Source organism: Prosopis cineraria, unplaced genomic scaffold (genome assembly GCF_029017545.1).
Source record: "Prosopis cineraria cultivar Desert tree isolate PC_DT_omini unplaced genomic scaffold, ASM2901754v1 PC8, whole genome shotgun sequence".
NCBI lineage: Eukaryota > Viridiplantae > Streptophyta > Magnoliopsida > Fabales > Fabaceae > Prosopis > Prosopis cineraria.
In genome coordinates this window covers 13,790,615-13,815,141 of record NW_026555339.1, presented here as the reverse complement: position 1 = coordinate 13,815,141, position 24,527 = coordinate 13,790,615, and the positions used below count along the sequence as shown (strand labels likewise).

The 24,527-nt window shown below is 29.6% G+C and overlaps 1 protein-coding gene across 1 annotated transcript; it reads left to right on the top strand.

Moving 5' to 3' along the window:
- The first annotated feature begins 5,880 nt into the window (after window positions 1-5,880).
- Window positions 5,881-12,169, top strand: LOC129318479 (BTB/POZ and MATH domain-containing protein 4-like). Its single transcript, XM_054963269.1, has 4 exons — window positions 5,881-6,618; window positions 8,997-9,342; window positions 9,501-9,780; window positions 10,094-12,169. Exons 1-4 carry the CDS (start codon window positions 6,224-6,226, stop codon window positions 10,279-10,281), a joined length of 1,209 nt encoding a protein of 402 aa, XP_054819244.1. The 5' UTR covers window positions 5,881-6,223; the 3' UTR covers window positions 10,282-12,169.
- The last annotated feature ends 12,358 nt before the right edge of the window (window positions 12,170-24,527 follow it).

The window sequence follows — 24,527 nt, the reverse complement described above, 5'->3', positions numbered from 1 at the left end:
TTTTTTTTGTTGCTATTTTGACTCCAGTTTAATATTATCTTACCTTATATGATATTCATGCTTTCGTTTTCATGTTTTACTTGGATTTTATTTTTAAAAATGATTTTATAGCATTTTAAGTTTTAAAAATTTAGGATCCTATTTATAAAAATTTTATAAACTTAGTAATTTATTTAAGTTATTCTAGTACTTACCTTGATTTTGTTGAGTTAATTGTGGATAAATAAGGGTGACCTTACATATTCTATTTTGTAATTTGAGTGGGATAGCCATCCCATGATTTTTTTGTTAATTTCATTTAAAAAATATTTATTTATATTTTAGCAATTAAAAAATATTTATTTATATTTTATCAATTAAAAATATTTATAAATTATAATTTTTTAAATTGATTTTAATGAGTTCAATTTGGAAAAAAAATGGAGAAGTGAAGTTAAAGTTTGGAATTTACTCTTTCTTCTTACATATACTTTCTATTAAAATCTTATAATACTGTCACCTCAAGATATCTATGAGGCTGCTGTTAATAATAGCGATTTTACATAGTGAGGATTCAAATTAATTTGAACGGGAAATGATAAAACTCTTAAATTTTTCAAAATTTTGAGTGATAGAATATAAAAAAAAATATTATAGCACTATTTGTTTACTTTTAAAAAAAATTGAACTCTTTAAAATCATTTCCCCTATAATTAAGCAAAAAGTTCTATTAAAATGAAGTTGAAAGTTTTAAATTGATATTTTGTGTTCAACATTCCTAATCTTCTCTTTTTTTAAAAAATGTTATAACCCAATTTCCTTTAGACCTAACAAATGGTAACATCACGTACGTTTCGCCCGACTTAGTTTCTATGCATATATAAAAGTGCTTTTTGCGTGCATTTTTTGTTGGTTGAACTGCGATAACTTTTTAATTTTAATATATGTTACTTAATCAAACATATATTTAGAAATAAATGAGCAAATTAATTTTTAAATTTTAAATCTAATAGCACCATAAATATTAAACTTATTTATTATGTAAATTATTTTTTTAATTTTTGAAAAACAGTGCAATCTGGTCTTTAATGTTAGTAAAAGTTAATTTTAACCATTAGTTAACTAAAAGAATGACAAAAAAGAACCTCAAATATTACAAAAGCCCAAATTTTTTTCTGCAATTTTTGGGTCTTTTATTGTGTTTTTGAGGTTTTTTTATTATTTTTTAGTTAACCAATGGTCAAAGTTAACTTATTGTAACAGTAGAGGTTAAATTGTACTATTTTTAAAAGTTGAGAGAATAATTTACACAAAAAATAAATTCATAATATATGGTTCTATTTGACTTAAAATTTAGATGATAATTTGCTTATTGACCCTACATTTAAATTATTGTATTTTTATATATTTCATATATTATTATTATGTAGTTATTTTGATAATACCTATTACCAAACATATATACACAATAACACATGTAAATATATAAATCAATACTCTCTCTGTTAAAAAATGTAAGGTATTTTTAACCGAATCTTATCTACAATAAAGTAATTATCTACTTTCAAACTAACCCTATCTTACCATATTTACCTCTATTAAATATCCTATAATAAATATAAAGTTACTATCAATATGGGCACTTTTGAAAAAAAAAGCAATGATTACATCTCAAAAGATTAAAAATGCCTTATATTTTTAAACGAATGGAGTATATATTTTTAATATATTAATAAATAGATATATTATTTGATATTAATTAATACTCCCTCCGTTCAAAATGTAAGGCATTTTTTGAGGAGTTAGATATTAAAAAATGTAAGGCATTTTTAGTCTTTTGAGGTGTAATCGTTGCCTTTTTTTCAAAAGTATCCCTATTGATAATAATTTTATATTTATTGTAGTGTATTTAATAGGGGTAAATATGAAAAGACAGACTAGTTAGAAAGTAGATAACCACTTTATTAAAAGATGAGATTCGTTTAAAAATGCCTTATATTTTTTAACAGAGAGAGTATATATTATTAAAATAAATATTTGTATATATCATTTTATATTATCTATGTTATAATTGAGATATTTTCATGTGAAAAAAATTTTATTTTAATATGTAAATTTAAATAATAAAAGAAAAAATTATCTGTTATTATTTTTCCATATCATTTTATATTAGTTATTTTACTTATAATATAAAAATTATTTGTGTAATTATTTATTCTGGTAATTTGAATAGTTTTTATATGAATCTCTATAAATATTATATTTCTAAAATTTTATAAAATATTTAAACATTTTTTATTAATTTCTTAATTAAAAATATATGTTACTAATATAAAGATTTAGTAACATAGATTAGTGATGGATTTTAAATTTGTCACTAAATTTTTAAATTTTAATAAAAAAACATGACATTTTATATTTGTCATTAATTTATGTAATTAGTGATAGGTTTCAATCCACCACAAAATTTCTATCATTAATGCTTGTAAATATTTGTCATTAATTTTAATTTTTTTAGTAGCAACATCGTTGCCGATTGTAGCAAAAATATATCAATTAAAATTCATAATTTACATGTGCTCCATTCTGAAAAGTCTATATTATTAATTTATTTTTTTAATATCATTTAAAAATATTTATAGATTAACAATTAAGAATGCAGAAAGAACACATATACAAAAAGTAATGGAGAAACACCAAATTATTATATATTTGCTTTTGTTTTTCTTTTTTTATATTCATCCTCATTCATGCAATTAGTCGAGGCTCTTATAGCTCATTTTAAGAATGACGAGTGACCACTTAAAAATGAGGAGAGATATATATTTGTGAAGAGCAATAAAATGATATACATTTTAATTTAAAACTTTAAGGTTTGAGTTTATGAGCCCTTATTCTTTATTTTATGTATTAATTATTAAATATAATTTTATTCCTAATTGGCTCAAATCTATTTACACATTGACAACCTAACATTGAGAAAAAGAGTTCATTTTTATATCAAATTAAATATATTTAAGAAAAAATTATGCACATTGTATCCATTATAAGTAAAGGATATTTTTTAAGGATATTTTTTGCACAAAAATAAAGTTTTATCCTAACAATATTATATCTATTATAAATATAACTAAAAGTGCGGAACACACCTCTTCATTTTCATCTTTTCCTATAAAACTTTTATTGTTATGAATTTTGATTATGCTTTATTTATCATTCTCATTTGTATAACTCTTGATATAAACTTGTGCTTATAAATAAACCACGCCATTTGTATTGTATGTAAAAAGAGAATACATCAGGAGTCATCCTTATTTCTATTGCCCATATTCTTCTCTTCCTCTTTTTTCTTCTAATTTCTATTCTTTTTATATTTTATTTATAAAAATATCATATATCATATATTTCTTAAAATCACTCTAAGATATTAAAAGCTTATTAAGCCTTATATTATTCAAACTTATCCTATGTCATGCATTAATCTTATTTATTCTATTATCATATTTGGTGAATGTTCATGATCTCCAAACATTTAAATAATCTTATTATGACTTTCATGAATCTTTTTATTTTATTTTCTTCCCCAATTTATAAACCAAAGTTATAAGTATTGGAGCATCAATGTATACCAAAGACATTGATAATTTTAGGAAATGTATATCATTGTGTTGGTACAAATACAATGCGATCTATCTTTTAATATTTTTGGCCAAAAAATCCATTTTTTAATATTTAACAATAACAGGAGACTTATAAATAAAGATACTTCCTCCATTGAAAAATACAAAATATTTTTTGAAGGGTTGGATATTAAAAAATGTAAAGCATTTTAATTCTTTTAAAGTGTATTATTACCTTTTTTTTTCAAAAGTACACTATTGAATAAATTATTTTATATTTATTTTAGGATGTAAATAAGAGTAAGTATAGAAAAGTATAATTAGTTTGAAAATAACTACCTACTTTATTGGAGGTAAAATTTTATTAAAAATATATTTTATTTTCAAACGGAAGGAGTATATCTCAAAGGCATTGGATAAATGATTTGAATAAAGATGAATGAGAAAATTCCTCCCTCGTTCTTCCCTTTTAAATTTTCTTACTCTTGCCAAAAATTCCTTTTGCTATTATAATTTTTTTTTGCTAAGGCTAGATTTTACTTTTTTATATAATTATTCAAGTATTTTCTTGTACAATTTTTTATTTGGATTAAGGGTTAATTTTGTCTTTAAAGTGTGTGTGAAGGTTCACAAATAACCTTAAACTCAACTTGGGGTCAATTTTATCTCTTAACTTTAAAAATTTAATTTTTCGTGCCCTTGACGTTATTTTTTTGTTAAGTAGGTCCCACATTTAAATTTTTAATATTTTATATCATAAAATATTTGATAGCGGGTCCTAAATTTTTAATATTATTTATAATATAAGAAAACTACTCTCTCTCCCCTCCCTCTTTGCATACTCTCCCTCCCTCTTTTCTTCCTCTCTGCTCTCTCCTCGGGCTGTCCCCTCTCTCTCATCCACTCCTTGCCTTGCTTGATGCCTCCTAAATCATCAACCTCCTCATCTTATCCACTCCTTAATGACTACCATTGTCCATTTGCTATGCTGCTGTGATGCCTAGCTCACTTTGCCGGGCACACTGGAATTTCAATGGGACTTTTGATTCGTATAATAGGAGGCTTGCCATGGATCATCTGTAGAATGAGATCCTCGAGATCTTGATATCTTAAGACAGCTTGAAGTTGGAGACCTTGGGATTCTCGTTTTCGTCAAGGAATAGATTCTCAAGCTAGATATCTTAGTGAGTGATGTCGCGATTGTGATAGAGATCGACATAAAACTTGAAGTTACACTTGGGTGAGCTTGGTGTCGGAGATGTAAAACTTAAAGGCATGTGGTTGGACAATGAGCTAGAATATGAGGATAGCAAGGCCGAGATGACAATGAAGGTGACAAGGAGCTTCCAGAAGAATCTAAAAAGGCAACAACAACAACTTCTGCTACAGTGATAATGAGAGTTGGATTGCTCGTCTAAAGGAACGACTTGTGGTTTGTGGATGGCAACATCTACGGCCAGAAGGGCTTTAGGACTTGTTCAAAATAGAGCAAAAGAGGTCACTCTGTTTTCATGATCCAAGAACAAAGCAAATGTGGGATTTATTCATAGCACCGGCTTAGTGCAATTTCAAAGTGAGAATCGAGGAGAGAGAGGGAATGGAGGAGAGAGAGAGAGAACACATATACTACTATGCCTTGTTTGAAGATGTGCATTCTCAAAGTGATACTTACAAATCGAACCCATGACCTGCAATAAAATAAAGCCAACATACTCCTACTAGCAAGTCACGAGTTCAATAAATTGGCGTGAGATGCAGGAGAGAGGGTAAGGAGAGACAGAAAGGGAGAAGGAGAGAGATTTCACCAAGCTTGGCCATCAAACATAACAACCTCTTTGGCATGAGTTTGTGGGCATGCATGAGTTGAGGAGCAAGAATTGATTTAATGAAGAGTGGGAGAGAACCACTATGACTGTAGCACAAGCTGTAGTTTACACGTTGAAAGCATGAATATTGCTAAGAGGGAAGAGATTGAGACTAAAAAATTTTTAACAAAATAAGTGGTGGGACCTACTCAAATATTTTATAATGTAAAATATTAAAAAATTTGAATGTAGGATCTGTTTAACAGAAAAATAACGTTAAGAATATGAAAGATTAACTTTTTAAAGTTAAGAAATAACATTAATCTCGAATTAAATTCAAGATCATGTGAATCTTTACATACACTTTAGCAATAAAATTAATCCTTGACCCTTGTTATTTCGACAGTTTTTGATGGTGCCAATATATATATATATATCTATGATTTACGATCACAGCGTACGGATGCATTCATATTTGTGGCGAACTTAAGGGCAAATACGACATTTCAATGCGTCAAACCTCTGGTTCTCTCCGAAGTAGAACCCTCCGGATTGCGACGTACAGTGCGGCGTCGTCCTTCTCGGACTAGCGCTTAGCCTAATTAATCTCTCTCGTCTTGCAGAGGCCAGAGTGCATAGAAAGAGACGACAAGAGATTCAGACTTCTTATATTTGAAGATTCCAAATTCCGCTGATTCGGATTTTTTTTTTCTTTTCCCGCAAATTCGTTCTCGTTAGCAAATTTCTTAATTGACGTTTTCCCTGAATCATACGCATCGGATTGGAGTTCTGATTCCCTGTAAAACCAACCCTACTGCTATGGCTGGAACCTTGACCCCCGAGAAGAGTCCCCTACTATCGCCGACGAGCTCGAGGTCGGTGACGGAGACGGTGAATGGGTCGCATAAGTTTGTGATTCAAGGGTATTCGTTAGCGAAGGGGATGGGAGTTGGGAAGTACATTGGAAGCGATTTGTTCACAGTGGGAGGGCATCAATGGGCAATTTACTTCTACCCCGATGGCAAGAATCCTGAGGACAATTCAGCCTATGTTTCTGTTTTTATCGCCTTGGCAAGCGACGGTACGGATGTGAGGGCTCTGTTTGAGCTCACGCTTTTGGATCAGAGCGGGCAAGGAAAGCATAAGGTTCATAGCCATTTCGATCGGTCGCTCGAGAGCGGTCCATATACACTCAAGTATAAGGGCAGCATGTGGTAGGGTTTCGTTATCCTTCTCATACTCTGTATTGTCGGTAGTTTTATTTCGGTTTTGGTTTGCTGGAGTTTTCTTTAAATCTTCTTCCTGAAGGGTATTTCAACGTTGAACTTCATTGGGAATGTCCATCATGAGGGATAATGCGGTGCCCTAATGTTTAGACTCTTCTAAAACTACAATTTCTGATGAAAATGTCGCAATTTTATTCTTATGCAAAAATACTAGCTGCATTAATCCTGTTTCTTTGGGGGATAAGCATTATGTTAGTCACATTCTGGTTTAAAGATAAACGAAGCTAATGGTAAGATCATTGACATTGTAACTTGTCTCTGTGTGATTGGAACAACCATTCTCCTGCTCTACATTTTCATAATATAGTTACCTGGTTTGCTATGCCTAATATGTTGCTTCTTTCTTTCTTGTGACATTCCTTTTTAAAGTTATTCCTTGCTGTCAGATTACAATGTCATATACAGTATCATGTATGCTGGACTTTTAGGAACTGGAATTCTTTTTGAACGAATATTGAAAGATGTTACAGAAAGATGTTTGCTTGTTACACCTTAGTGATAACGTGAATTCATATTTGATTATTTACGAGAAATTAGATTGGTAGCTTGGAGGATTTTACATATATTTCTTGTTTAAAAAACTGTGTACATAACAACTTGCCATCGATACTACTCACATTATTCAGTTTTACAGTCTATGTCGATGGTACTTACCTAGGCCAGTGCTGTTACCCACATATTATGTACTGAATCACCAAAAGTGGGATCTCCATTGTACATTCATGAGGCAGTGAGTTTGTATGTATTGGCTTCTTGTTTTAAAATGGAAAAAAAAAGAAGGAAAAACATAATTATCGATCCTTATAATTTTAAACACTGAAAAAAAAAAGCTACAGGGTGTAAAAACAAAATCTGATGAAACTATAGGACCAATGATTGTGTTTTCCTGAAAAAATTATCTTTAATTCAATTCTGAAAGACTTGAACCTGGAAGATGACAGAAGGAGATCAACTCCTGGAGAAAGACTGAGCTAAAGCTGTCTAAAGTGTTTCTTTAACCCTTTATTCTTTTTCACTCATCCTTGTGATTTGTGAATGTGTAAGAATTTGTTCAAAACAAAATGCACACCTTCTGTTTGTCAAGATTTTTCTCTCTAATTGGACATTTCTTAGTTCACTTACTGTGGATGAAACTTAAACTGTTTTAGGGGAAAATTGGCTAAGGTTATCAAATTTCAAATTCTCACAATTTTTTTCTATAAAATGGAATACAAGAATTACGTCACTGTGCAGAAAAGAGTGTCTATATGTTGAACTAGAAACTATCTGTAGATATAGATTATGGATGATGTTAATGGTTTTAATTTAATTAACTCATACTATTTAAGAACAGCTAGATTAATTAATTTAATGAAGAATAATATTTACGTATAGAGAAGCCTAATTAATTTGAATGCACATTCATTATAGACAGATCCAAGAGCTATATTCAGTGTAAGCTATTAATTTGGAGGTACATTCCATTCATGTCATGTGTTATTGTGTTATTACTGGTCTTTTATCTTGAACATACACTGTTTAACGTGAATCTTGTGCTTGGATTTTTTACGGTTGAAAGTTATCGTTAATTCCCTTTCTCTCTTTGAAACAAACTTGATAATTTTACATTTAGAATGTTGAGTTGGAACACTCATTTTAATTTATTTTTTGAGTTTTGATTTGTGGACTTTTTATTTACCTTGTATTTAATATTTTCTAGATTAATGATGGTGATGCTACCGTTGGGGAGTTTCAATTTAAATTGTATTCTACTAAGCCTACCCTTTTCTACTTACTGCGTATTGGGAAATTCCCATACTGCTTACCAGATTGAACTGCATACTGATCTATTTGTGCATGTGATTGACCGGGAAAAAAAAGAAAAAAAATAGGGGGGCAGGCAGATCTGGGTGCAAGTGAATACTAGAGCCTAGAGGGGTAATTTCTTTAAGCAGTTAGATATGCTTGAATCTAGTGATTGCTGGATCACTGCAATGATGAATTTCTCTTGTATCTTTTGTTATTTCTCATGACATCTAGCCAGAGACAGATCCAGGGGGGCATGCAGGGGTGCTCCCCCCCACCCCAAAATAATTTTCAGCTCCCTTTGGAAATTATTTAATTTTTCTTTCTTAAAATTACTAAAATTGATTCTCCCCCCCCAATATTTCACCTTATTTAAAATCCCTCCTGGTTTCTCATTCTGGATCCGTTCGTGCATCTAGCCATCTACATTCTTTGCAGATAATGGATTTTATCCCAACCTGAAAAATGCTCTTCTGTATTGTCATTTGTGTGACTCAGATCTTGTTTATCTGTGCATGTAGGGGATACAAGCGGTTTTTTAGACGTACTTTGCTTGAAAGCTCTGATTATCTGAAAGATGATTGCCTGAAATTCAACTGTACCGTTGGAGTTGTAGTTTCAGCTGTAGATTGTCCTCGACTTCACTCAGTTAAGGTTCCAGAATCTGACATTGGAGCACACTTTGGCATGCTATTGGAAAGTATGGAGGGTTCCGATATTACTTTTAATGTGGATGGGGAAAAGTTTTCTGCTCATAAGTTGGTGCTGGCTGCTAGATCCCCAAAATTTCGATCTAAATTATTTGGAGGTTTAGATGAGCATAAAGAGGAAATTATTGTGTCAGATTTAGAACCTAAGGTTTTTAAGGTAGAAAATCTTCACATTTTTGTTTTGTTTCCCTTGAACCTTAACCTCTCTATTCAGTCAGGTTTAACATGGACCGGAACATTTTTTGTTGCTCTCTGTGTTTTACCTTTTCAACTTTAATGGTGATTTGTTGTCCTGAACGTTCTCTTTTTGGCCAGGCCATGCTGCACTTTATCTATCGAGATACCCTTACAGATGAGGTGGACATGGTTCCATCAACCTCATCTAGTGAATCCTCTGTGTCCGAGACATTGTCAGGAAAGCTGTTAGCTGCAGCAGACAAGTATGGCTTGGAGAGGCTTAAACTGATGTGTGAATCTCGTATCTGCGAAGACATCTGTGTAAATTCTGTTGCTGACATATTGACCTGGGCTGACCAATGCAGTGCAAGAGAGTTAAAAGCTGTCTGCTTAAAATTTGCTGCGCAGAATCTGGCAGGTACATATAGTTAGCATTACTTGCTTCACTTACTATGAATCAGAATGGAAAGCAACCATGGAAACATAGAGACAGGTTTTAGTTCCGCTGAGTACCAACTTCTAGGATACGAGGTTTTTTTTGGGTGTAATGGTTCAGAATTCCCATGTGAAGTTAAGGCATCAGATTATAGTTACTAAAACATCAAAACAATTTTCTTATATCTCTATTATAAAACTACAGAACAATTTGTATTGTTTGACTTTTTGTAAGTTTTATATTTATTTACCTGCCAAGTTTTGCATCCTTAGCTTGTTGGGACTTACTGTTGCAGCTGTGATGAGGTCAGATGGATTTCAGTCCATGAAAGATAAATGCCCACGGCTACAGTCGGAGATGTTGATGACAATTGCAGGCTGTGAGAGTGATTACTGCAGTGCTGGGGGAAAATCTCGGAGTGTGTGGGCCCAACTATCAGATGGCGGTGATTCAGATGGTAGGAGGGTCAGGCAGAGAACCTGATATCTCATGTCTGGAACTACTCTGATTATTATGTGAATGTGGGTGGTAAAAACGAAAATCTGAAAAAAATGGTGATGGAGAGGGAAGACCCTCTTCTGATTAACTTTGCCATATTCTGATAGAATCCGTTCATTTAAACAAGCAGTTAAAGTAGTTGATATGCAGTTGTTTTTATAGTGCATCTTTGGGTGGTGAAAAGATGTCATTAGGCTCTCTAGGATGATAGGCTATTGTGTTGTGTACAAAAACTGTTAATCTGCAGCGATGATTATTTGTAATATCCTGAAATGAAATGCTAAGTGTTATTGGCATGATATTTCAAGTCATGCTCATGCTCATGGAAGGCCAATGTGGAATTGTATGCTCTACTATGCATGAGGCATGCAGTGTGCCTCCTGTGGACATCATGTACCTGTCTTGTTCATCCAATGGCTCAGGAGGACACATCTTCAAATTTGTTGCAAGTTGAAGATTCTACCTCAGTTGTAGTGTTGATCAACCTAAAAGGAAAGGAAAAAGTGGCTGATCTTCGATGCATTTAGAGAAAGATGAAGGTGTGAATGGATTTGGATTTTGGATCCCCTCAATTTTTTAACTGTTCAATTGAGCTAGAGATATTATCATTGACAGGTGAGCAGGATCTTTTGCTCGATCTCATCTTAATGGAGCGATTCAGTAATCAAGGGAATGCAAACTCAGATATGTACTGCATCTAATTGTCAAGATGGATCAACGACAGTACATTTGGGGCTTTCAATTCATAGGAGACTATCAAGATGAAAATCGGAGCATTTAGGACATTGGAGCCTTATGTTTGATTGAGCCATGGGAGCTTCACGAAGTGCTTTGATTTTAAGTGAGTTGTTTTAGACAAGAATGACCATGGATTATGGTGATTCGGGTAAGAGAGCATTAGGAGCTGATTCTTATTTCATATGCTAGTTTTGTGAAATACATGATTTGGCATATAGGTTGTTATCGGAGAGCTGAAATGTGCTGCGTAGTGGAATTAAAACATTGGACCTCCTTTTCGCTGAAACCCATTTTCTTTGCTTCTCCTTTCTAGAAATAGAGATTGGGTGGAGTCTTTTTTCATGGCTGTATAGAATTTGTCATGCTATTCCCCCCCCCCCTCCCTGAATAAACAAGATCTGGGAGAACCCTGAATTACATTAAAACAGAGGTGCCAAAATTAGCGTCCAGATTGGGAATGATATCTGGGAAAGGTGAGTCAAAAATAGCATAGTTTGGACAATGGGAATTCAGAGCAAGCTTTGCCAGCTTATCAGCCAGTTGAATAGCATCTCTCAAAACAGGATTATATGGAGCTGCCCAATCTTCATCAAGAAGCTTCCTAGCTCGTTGTATAACATCAATGAAAGCATGGGAAGGCTTGTTTTCCTATAGTACCAGTAGAAGAATCTCAGCACGATTATAAAATGCAGCAGCCATTTGGCAGGCATTAAACTTGCACCATTCAAGGCCTTTAAAATAAGGCTTGGATTTCCGCTATGATAGGTGGGAGAGATCCCAAATTTGAAGACAAGTCACTCTCTTTTACAGTTCCGTAGGTTGAGATAGAACTGCAATTGCCATGCAGATTGGATTTACAAGTGGTATGAGAAATATCCTCGCGGACAGCTTGTAGACGTCTGACAGTCAAGTTATCATGATTATGTGGTTCAGCAGAGAAGAAAGAGCTGCACTGTAGTCTTAAAATCCAGCAAACATGGCCAAAAAATTTTATCCAAGGAAAATTTGCCCCTTTTGGCAGCCAACATTCCTTTTAAGGTTCCCCTCAAGCTCCTTAGATGGGCTAGTTGAAGAATCTGTCCAGTGTTGTGAGTGAACAAGACAATGACAATAATAACAAGCTTTATCTTATTAAGTGGAGTCAATTATGTGAATTGTATGATATCATTGTGCTCTATCTTCAATTAAATTCTTAAAAATATTATTAATTAAGAGGCTGTTCAAGAACTTTTATTAGTATTTTATTTGATCTTCCTTTATCATTCATTACAGAGTTTAAGATTATTCATTCTATTTTTTTCACTAGTATTTACCATGGCTTTCTTTGGAGTGAGTGAATTAGAAATTTCCAAAAATTACATGCATTAGAAACGGGAGTTTGCATCACCAATCCATCCTCTTTCTACTCTTATCATTTTTGTCACGAGCTTGTCATTTGTCACTTCTTGTTTGCTCCATTCAGTGGATTTTGATTTGAAATCTTTGATTCCTTCTATCTAAGATTCCTCCTCTCCACGCTTCTTGGACAATGCTGGAGTGAGAATTCTCAAGAAACCGAGCAGCTGTGCATTTGAACCTTTTACTTTGTCCAGGCTTATAAATGTTTTGGAAGTCTAGGCTTAGAAAGAGGGGTCTTTAGAACCGAAATTCATGAGATGTTGCACATATGAGAAATTGAAAGTGAGCCAGGGTTTAGATTTAGCTATAGCCTAATCAAGACTTTCTTTAGCATTGCTTTCCCTCCATTTTAATCTATCACCAATGAAGTTTAAAGGATGGAGCCCGGCTTCATCAATTCAGCCAATTTGAAAGCCCCCACACGTCGATAGAAGGAAAAAAAGGTATCAAAGTCACCAATAAGGAGCCAAGCACCATCAGTATTACTTGCAAAAGAAATAATGTCATGCCAAAGTTTGTCTACCATGAGGATGGGTTTCACCATAGAAGTAGAAGGTACAAGTGAAGATAAAACTTGTTACTTGAACGCAAATTGGCTCTAAAATAGAGAAGTGTCGTGAAAGAGACTCTTAAAGAAGTCAAATATCCCTGTAGTAACTTGAGGTTTCCACAAATATCCCTCTCACATTATTTGGGACTCTGGCTCTATTTTGGAGTTACTTTTTTTTTTCTTTGGTTTGGGAGCTATCTGTTTACTACCTCTATTATATTATTTGAGACTCTTGCTCTATTTTGGAGTTATTTTTTTTGATCTAGGAGGATTTTTTCCTACTCTAAATGACAATGCACCTTCATTTAAAGGAGTTTCCACAATCATGTAATCCATATCATCTTCATCTTCAACAAATAAGTTTGTAAACCCTTATATTCCACATTAAAAAGGTGCTTCCTTGTGACAAACTTGGGTGACAAGTTCTTTCTTAGACCTAATTCCATGCTAATACAAGCAAAATGGCCTCATTCCATATCGTTTGTTAACTCCTCAATCTCAGTGAGGGTACTCATAATCTCATATCAATCTTTGGGAAAACAACCTATCCGATTCCCCAATCTCTTAAGGTAGTGTTTATTATAATAAGGGTAGGGCAGATTTGTAATTCTCACCTCGTTTGGCTAGCTTAGTAAGATTGTTTGTATTAGGGTTAAAGCTTGGGGCCAATCACTAAAGAGCTAGATAATGACCCTTGATAATTATCATCACTCAAACTTTTGAATATGTAATGTAGTTGTAAAATTCAATTATACATAGCACTACTATAGGGAGCGTTTCTTTCAAAGTGTTTACACACACACACACACAAAAACACACACACACCACCAAATAAAGGATAAAAGTGGAACCTAAGGAAGTTGGGAGTGAATGTTCATATTTAATAATAAAAAAATTATATCTTTTTAAAAAAGTATTTTAACAAATGCAAAACTGAAAATAAAGATAATCTTTAAATGACACTTTCTTAAAAAAAAAAGGGATTTATCATTTTAAATTTTTCAGTTAAAAACTTTAAATTTAAACCGTTTAAACGAGATTTGAATGGACCAAATCTCCCAGCAATGATGAGCAATGAACCTGAAATTGGAAGCGGACATGGTGATGGCACGAGTTTCAAGTCAGAGCAAAAGAAGGAATGGGAATTTGGGAATACTTATATATTTAACCTCATATATTCAATATATTTTTATTCAATTAAATTAAGATAAATGAAGTTTAATGTGTTAATAATATTAGTTTCATCAAAAAATTCACATATATTAATTTAATTAAAAATAAATACTTTAAATATATTAAGTTAAGTATATAAGTTTTTTTAAGAAGAAATTATAATTAAATATCATGCCGTATGTGATCTGGCAAAAGGGTAACGCGTTGAAATCTGGAGGCAATCCAGAGAACACGTTAGGATTTCCCCCCCCCCCCCCCCCACAAAAAAAAAAAAAAAGATTTCCATTCAATTTCTCTACTCTCTATATATTTATTTTTAAGATTTCTTTTCGGAATTTTCCCCTCATAAATAATTTCAAGATCGGTCCGACTCATTGCCAAAATATATCAATAAATTAAATATTTTTTTTGGAAACATTCAAAAGATAAAGGTATAAAATAAATGCTCTTTTTTTTTTGGCCAAAGGCATAGTATAAATGATTTGAAGAAGCATATATAAAGTTAGTTACGTTTTTTCGTCATCTTGATATTAATCATTTTAGCTTATTTGATTTCTTCGTGTAAGTTTTATATAACGAATTCTATCTTTTAACATTGAGCTCGAGAATAATAATGCTTCTAAATATGTTCACATGCCGATTAAAAAAATGGCCCAAATAATGCTTTTAATTATGTATATTTTAATAATACAAAATATCTTCATAATTTAAAAAATTTATTAAATTTTTAGATTACTTAATTATAATTGCAATAAATCTTGACATTTATTTTTGCGGGCTATTTATGGCTATGTGTTACCTTGGAGTGTACGTTAAGTGGTGACCAAGCACTTATTTCTTGGTCTCCAAGGATTTAGAAAGAAAGTGAGTGATCTATATATGTTTCTAAATCCTTTTGATTTTGGCTTCACAAAATATATTCCTTGAAATTAAGTTTTGACTCTCAGTTCATCGCACAATTGTTTTTTTTTTTTTGGTGCATTCAGAAGAAATAATGGAATATTGCAATCACTGTAAAATATTTTGCATGTCAAGATGTGAATCTGGCCCTTGTGAAACCAGGTACGTAACGTTATCTCTGATTTTTGGGCTACTTTGTTTGTTTAATTTCATGGTAAATATATCTGTGTTTGTAATCTGAAATAGTGTTGTTAATAATTGAATTCATATTTTTAATCTATATTAGAAAGATTTTAATATTGGTTTCTATCTTCTTCTCACCTCATTCTTATTACTATTTGATGGATCAGTAGTATTTTTTTTTAAATGATATCAGTATTTTATTATTAAGAAAGCTTCTTTTTTCTTGAAAGACATGGAAAATTATTGGGGAAAAAATAAAACATCGGGTTAAATTTAAAATTCTGATTATTAAAAAAAATTATTACATTTTCTTTATGATTATTCGATTTTAAATTAGATTCATACGAATTTTTGCTCATATTGATCAAATTCTTTAATATCTCTCTCTTTTTTGTTTCCTGCCTTTTAGAGGGATGATAGTTTATGCCTATGGTGTTCTCAATCATACTTCTTTTTATTGATTTAATTCGAATGATTTAAAAATTTTTAACCTAGATTTATCATTCTTAATATTTGATGTGATTGCAATTCTTTGTTTTGAAGATAAAAAAAAATCTAAATTATATAATTTAAACATTTCTAGTATAATTTGGATAAATCATACAAAACTCTGCTTACAATTAAGCAATGGGTATTATTTTCTATTGAATATAATAATTATTTAATAATTAAACATAAGTTATTTTATTATAATTATAAACTCAATAATAAAAAAAAATTTAACGTAAATTTTTGTCTTTCATTTTCTCTGTGATGGTTCGGATAACCAATAAAATAATTGTGGGATTCCATTGTTTTTTCAGGAAAGAAAATTAAATCAATAGTATTTTTTCACGGCAGTGTGAATTAAGCTTGAAAATAAGAAAAACATTGAGAAATTTGAATGTTATGAATTTGCAGGTCTTGTTCAATTTGTGGGAAGGTTTTGAGTGACAAGTTGAGCAAAAGATCGAAGAGATATAAGAGACAAAGAAAATTGGATTCTTATACGAATGAGGAGAAGGACTTTATTCATCAGAAGATGAAAAAGAAGAAAATGCATTAAGTTGGGCCAATTTTTATTATTTTTATTTAACAATAAGTAGCTATTTCTTCTTGCAATTCAATCTCATGTGTAATGATTTTTTAATACTTTAATTAGCCGGACATTTGTTTGGAAAATAAATAAAATAGTACTTTTGTTTTATGGACTAGAAGTTTTTCTTTTTGTTTTGTACAACAGACTGCAAGTTTTAAAAAATTTAACTGGATACAAGGAATAAAATAAAAGGTATGTTCTATATGCTATAAATTTAAATAATTTTTAGTTTGATAAATGTGTTGTCTCTAATATTGTACGGATCGGAATTTTTATATTAGAAATTTTAAAAAATATATGAACTCAAGATAAAATAAAAACAAAAATTAAAATACAAGTAGAGATAAAAAATAATAAAATAGAAAAGAGTAATAAATATTATTGCAAAAAAAAATATAAATGGGAGCATGTTCAATAAAATATTTATGACCTTAGTTGGAGCTTGATATGAATCCAAGGAAAAATTCATTTATCTTATTATTGAAAAAAATCAAATATTAATAAATATGCATAATTCAAAATGGAAAAGAAAATTATACAAGTAACTTGTTGCCATGTATGCGCTCCACTTGTATATTGTTAATGCATGCATATCATTTCTATGGCATTTCTATGGCTATTATAAAAAGATTATAATGTACATGGATTAATAAGTCTTAAATTATCAACTATTAGATTTAGAAATGAAGTGTGCCATTGTCCTAGAAAGAAATGAAATAAATTAAGGGTAAAATTAAATTCAAACGAATTTGAATGTAAAAACTGAAAATAAAGAGATCATAATTAATGACTAAGTCAATAAACAATTAAAATATGAAAATCAAATAAAAAGATAAGATCTACTAACTAAATGAGGAAGGAAGCAAGGGTCATTAACTTAGTGGTAGATCATTTGACTGCAGATTAAGAAGTCATTGGTGGTATTATAAATATGTTAAGGAGGTTAAACTATGCTGTCAAAGAAGCCTCCTTACTAGTGAAAGCAATAATGGTGATGTTTATATTATGGTTCAATCATTTTATTTAATGTTCTAATTAAATAATAAAAATAACTTGATTAATTTGAATAAATAAATTTCAGTCTGAATCATACTTATTTCAATTACATCATATTCATTAGAATCCTTTTAATTTTAGTAATGGAATTATCATCTATTTTTAAATAACATAAAATTTTAAATAATTAATTTAAATATAAATTTTTCATGACTAAAAAATAAAATTCATATAGTTAAAATTTTAAATTAAATTAAAAGTTCACAATAATTTTTCATTTTCTTAAAAAAGTGAATATCCTCAAAAATAATAATATTTATGAAATTTAAATAAAATAAAAAATATATATGCAATATAATCATAATTTAATTTAATTTTTGAGCTATAAGTATAAACCTAATGAGCTCCTTATCCTTAATCTATGGCTAATTCCTTGTTTCTTAAGGATTTAGAGGGAAGACTCACTATATATATATTCATACATTGTTTGCTTTCGGCCTCAAATAATACTTTCTCAAAAGCAAATTTCCTATCCCAAATCTCTCTCAAATTCTTTCTGTGTATTGAAAAAATATATAATTAATGGAGTATTGTGATCACTGTCAATTATTTTGCACACCAAGACGTGAGCCTGGCCCTTATGCAACCAAGTAAGTAACTCAATCTTCAATTTCTTTGTTACCTTATTTTATTTTATTTTCTTAACGAGACATGTTTTCTAGTATACTTATTAAATTTGAGATACAAGTTGCATGTTTCACAATTTATACAGTTTCATGTAAATGCCTTTAATATATAATGTTGGCTATGTATTGTTGATTTCATCTTGATATTGTAAGTTTGCAGTTCTTATTTAGAATGTGGGAAGGTTTTGAGTGATAAATCGAATCAAAAATCAACAGAATGGCGTACAAAAAGCAAGAAGAACCATTCAAAAAGAGAAGACAGAGAAATTATTCAACAGAAGATGAAGAAGAAGAAATTGAATTAATCATTGTTAGATCATCCTCTAATTGATCTAAGTTCAACTTTCATTAGTTTGTACATTTATCAAAGGTATCAAGTAATTTTAAGCGATTCAATTTGAGATTAAAATTAAGTTGTTTTTATATTGTTCAATGATTTTAGATGATTTATTGTTTAGAGGTTTTTTTTAAAATAAAAATCATTGTGTCTTAATAAAATAATAAAAAATTAATTATTAAGTGACTTTTAGATTTTATGATGTCCCGCGTATATATCTCGATATATTTATCAACATTCTTTATCATCTATTTTATCTCGTTACTTTTAAAAGTTTTAAAATTATAACTTTTGTTTAGATTTTGATTATGTTTTTAAACTTAAAATAAAAGTCCTAAGATTTTTCAACAATATTTTTTCTCTAAAAATAAATGATTTTTTCCCCATAAAAAGGCTAAATGAAGGGGACCTATATTTCGATTGTATTATGAATGCTTATCTTATTTAGTTCTTCTTAGTAAATTGTATTTCTAATTTTAATAGATATAGTATATTATTCTAACATTGATCTTCATCAAATTTATCCTAGATCTAAATTTTTAATTATCTCATAATCCACTTATGATTATATTAACTTCCAATAATATTAACAAACATATTTTTTCATTAGTAATTAAAATTACATATCACATCAACATTACCTTATATGAATGTTCTTTTTTAAAAATTACATCTAAGATTAAAAAAGCCTTCAATTTCAGTTTGCCAAACTTATACTGAAGATAGGGACGCTGATTTTTTTTTTTTTGGCTAAATTAGGTTAGAACATATTTCATGATATATAGCTCTATTTTTAATCATCCATCACAATTTAGTTGAGGAGGGAAGCGTGCACTAAATATTTTTTAATGGAACTATGGAAGGTTGCAGTTTTCAGTCAAAATAACTTTTTTTTTTATGTGCCTATCAAAATAACTTATTTTGAAGAAAAACTTTAACCTCTTAATTTAAAATTAAGTAAAATTAACCTTTTTAATTAAAATTAAGTTTGTTAAAGCATAAGTATGTTCAATAAAAACTTTAACCCCTTTTTTTTCAATTGCACAAAAAAAAACTCAAATCTAAGCATATAATATAAGGTAATCAATTTTTTTTTATTCTAACACAAAAATGTGATTTTTTTTTCTGTTGGCAACTAGTGTTCCACACTTTAACTTTTTCAAATTAAGGTATTATAATCTCCCATCCGCATCTCCATTTTGCTCCCACCAAATAAGGGTTAGTTATATACTAGGACTGCTTAGCATGGAGATTCCCACCATCATTGACCAACTAAAATTAGTTTCAAATAATTTTTGTTTTTTTTACTTTTAATATAAGAGATTAAAAATAATTTACCAATAGATATGTAATCATGCACTTAACATTTGTAAATAATTTTTAACTTTTTATTACTCATAAATATGCTTCTGTTGGAGGCAATTATATTTAAAATATTATTAAATATTAAATATAAACATCTTTTTCAGTGAAGATTCAAATTTAATTTGCCACATAGACATGGATTAGTTTCTTTCATTAGACCCAACTCCTATGGGTTAATTTTTAAATTTTAATTGCATCTCATTATTAACTTATTCCATTCATCATAAATGTAAGAGTTAGTTAATTAATTTACATATATTAAAAAAATTAAGTTAGTTATTTAAAAAAATTAACTGGTGTATTGTAACAGACCTAATTTTTGCCATTTTTTTTACAAAAGAAAACCTCCCCCTTTATTTTTATAAATAAATGTTTTTCTTAAAAATGTACCTGTCCAAATAAAGCGACATCAAGATTAACCATCACCACTGGACTTAGGGCAGATGGGGCCCAATAAATAATTTGCAATGAGTTTAGGGTTCAACAACAGTTTATAGTTATAATCAACTTTGCTAAACAGACATTTTTCTTATACCATCAATATGTATAATCCAAAATAAATGGGTTTGGCCCAATAGAAAACCATGATCCAAATTGACGTGTTTAAAAGTTATCCAGCTCAAACAAAAAGATTGAGTAGTTATAGTCAAATTGTAACACACCAAAATTTTTTTTTTAAATAATTTAACTCAACCATAGTTGGGTTACAGCCACCCAACACATTTTTATATCAATAATTTCAATATAAAATATTTTATAATTGGCTTCAACTCACACACTATAGCATTTCAGATAAATTTTTACCTCCCACATGCCATTAGGCTAAATCACATTTGTCCATCCTTATACTCCCAACAAGTAAAATAAGTAATTTAATAAATTTTCAATACAAGCCAGTTATTTGGCCTTATAATCATGTTATTTTAACCAATCCAAAATAAACCAAATATTAAAATTACAGTCATCCAAATTGTACCAAAAATAGAAATAGTTTGAAAGGTATGATTACATTTATATATTCATATAATTGACAATAAACAAAAAAGTCCTAATATTGGCAATATAACACATTATAAATCATAAATTAAATACCCAAAAGAGACAGTGGATCTATACCACTAAGCCTCTGGGACTCCTCCACGTGTCACTCGTGGCTCTTCTCCTGAAAATTGTTAACCACATAATGAGACTCAAAAGTCCCAGTAACCAAAGCCAATTTATGATAGTGTATACAAACAGTTAAGTGTGTGCTTACTAAGTGAGAATTAAAAATAATATAATTCCAACAAATATAAGAAATATTACAATAAACACAAACAACCATCCTTATATCCCTCCATTAACCTCGAGCCGTAGCCCTCACTCGGTGCTAAATTACCCGGCCAAAGGTAGATTAGCCCGAGCCCTTACAAGCCACCTATTGAGCTCCAATAGGGGCGTACCACGTGGCACATAAATACAACAATAATAGCAAGTCTCCCAACACCTCCCACAATAATTAAACAAATTCATAATAATATTGCACAATTATACAATATTATAAAATTCATAATTTTCTCAATAATCACCCAATTAACATGAAGTAACACTAATCACAAATTAAAAGCATGGTTACCTTGTAGCTTTTTCAATAAATTATTCCTTAAAATTTCTCTCTCACCACAATCTTCACCAGTAATACAATCTACAAATAACATATTATTTATAAATAATTCTAATAATAGAATTAAAAATATAATATAATTCTTAATTTCAATCTTAATACAAATCTATAGTTAATACTATAAGTAAAATTTTTAACTCATCTTTTAATTATCAATAAACATTAATAATCTAAAAATTAACTTCTAAACTAATTTCTATTATCAAAATTTTCTTTTTATTTCATAAATTCGTACCTAAAATACCTAAAAATTAAAAATTGAATCTCTAGCTTAGAATTATAATCCTATAACCATAATAATTCATTTTTCGTCCCAAATAATCATCTAAACTTCAATAAATCAACATATATTTTCAGATCTAGTTTAGAATTTGATCCATAAGCCACAGATTCAAAGATCATCAATAAATTTATACTCTAGAACATTTATTATACTACTGACAACCTCAAAAATCATATTTATTCAATATAAATTCATCCCTCTTCCAGATCTTAAATTTTCTACCACTACAAACTCAAAAACCAAAGAAAAAGGATGACTAAAAAAAATTTTAGAACACTTACTTAGTCTTGAAAAGCTTAAAATCACACTCTAAATATCCTATTAAAAACTCTTACCTTAAAAACTTAGATCTCCTGCACCGGTGAAACTAGACGTTCTCTCAGCCTCAGCTCGCGCACAGGGAAGAATGAAGAAACGAAGGAAACAGGTGAGTTTTTATAAAAATTCAGTGGATCCCACATCTTTTTTTTATTATTTCTTCTCTCCTCTCTCCTTTTTTTTATTATTTAATATAAATATAATCATTGCAGGGAAGAGCACCGAAAACATCTTGTTCTCTTCTTTCTTTCCTTCTTTCTCATACTTTTTTTTTAAATTTAGAATCATATCCTAAGTTAGATTTAATAATCATCTCCTACTAATTTACTTACCTCTAAATATTTTTTTTAAAAAAATTTCTATTTACCAAAAATTAACTATTAAAATTTAAATTGGGATGTTACACAAATAACCTATAACAATTATCTAAAATAAAATTTATAAGAGTCCCTAAGTCATGACAATTATAATTACAAAATAAATAGAAAATCACGTGCCAAGCTGAGAGAAAGGAGCCTAAGCTCACTTCTTCGGTGCCTTCCCTGTGGCTTCACTTGACTGCTCAGCTAAAAATCATAAGAAGTAACATGTGAGATTAAAAATCTCAATAACAGTTGATTATTCTAATATATATCAACATACTTCTTGAAATCACTTCGCAAACATATCCATAGAAATACATATGCATTTCACAATCAATACACAAAATAAGAAACGCAATATTCACAATTTTATAACAATTTCTAAATTAATGTCAAATTAAAACAACAGTGATACATTTCTCAATCTCACCTTTATGGCTCCCAACTCCCTTATTATCGCTAGCTGGAGCCTAGATTGAAGTTATACCCAACTAAAGGTACATTGCTGTCAGAATAGGACTCCCTTCCTTAAAAAAAAGGTGACCATCATTCTAAAATGTTAAAGACATTGGGAACTACAAGAAAAAGGCCAACCACTATGCACGTAGTGGAGGCAAACCATGTAGCATAATATTCAATCATTAATTCCAAACAAACAATCATATTACTAGCAATCCTTATTACCTCTTCTGCATCACATAAAATAAATGTCACATTCCACAATAAGATCACACAAGTATTAATATATATATATATATAACACACAATACTAAAAACCAGTATCTCAATATATGAAAGAATATTTCAATATTACCTATTTTTTAAACTATAACCAACTCAGACGTGTAGGGAACTTTTTAACCATGATAATAGATTAATCTACGATATCGAATGATATAAATACCATTAGATATATATATATATATATATATTGTAATTTATCAATTAAATATAAAATTTAACTAAGCTTCTTAAATTTATAATCATATCCTTCTAATTTAAATCCCTCTGATAAAAACCCAAAATTAACTTAATCAGTTTATAGAAAAAATCTAAACCGATAGAATTTAAGTACTAATTTATCTCTACTAATTAATAGTTTTCGTTGTTAAAAGTCAATATTTTTTCTAATTTTAAACTTTAGAATTTACTTTACTCATCAAAATTTTACTATTATTAAAAGATTTGAATGCATAAGAAAATATTTATAAAAAAAATTTTAAAAATAGAAGTAATTTTAAACATAAAATCTTACCTCAAAAGCCTTCAAGTCCTTATCTTTTTCTTTTCCTTCACCTCCTCTCCATCTTTCTTTCTTTCTCTCTGTCTCTCTTGTCTTGTGCGTGAATGAGATGAGAGAACAAAACCAATAATATATATATATATATATATATTGGCTTCAATTCCACCGCCTCATCTTTTTCCTTTTTTAACTTCAATATACTTCCTCATTAAGTCTTCTCTTTATTTTATATATATATATATATATATATTATCATTTATCATTATTTCTAATTTCTAAAAGCAAAACTTAACATAAAAATTATATTCTAAGTTAAACAAAATTTCTTAATTAATTTATTTATCTTCAAACATTTTTTATATTTTTTCATTAATTCTAATTAAGTTTAAAAATTAAAGTAGAATGTTACATGTATTTATTAATATGGATTCTTGCGTCCCTGAATTCATACCTTTCTTCTCACTCATTTCAAATCAGAACCAAAGATAAAAATAGAAAAATAATAAATATTCTCACAAAAATAAAGAAGTTATTAATGTGTAATTTTTTTTTAAAACTGCTTATATTTTAAATCAAAAAGAGTATATTAAAATTTTAATATTAATAACATAACTTTTTTTTTAAAAATACAAGGATACAGTAAAATCATACAAGCGAAGGATCAATTAATGTAAGATCAAAAAATACTTCTACACCTTGAGAGTGGATTGACAAATATTATGGAGCTTAAATTGTCATTCGAAGCATGACGAGCCAACTAATTTATACATCTATCCACCTACTTAAAATCATGATTGAAAGTTATAGTCCAATTTTTTATAACTAACTCATTGATCTTATTAATATAATATTTGAGAGTGTGGGTTCCAAGAGAATTTTCATTGAATTAGTGTGAGGGTTTCAATTAAATTTGAATAAACGTTGGCCTTAGTAAAATTGCTATTTCAATAAAAGTTAA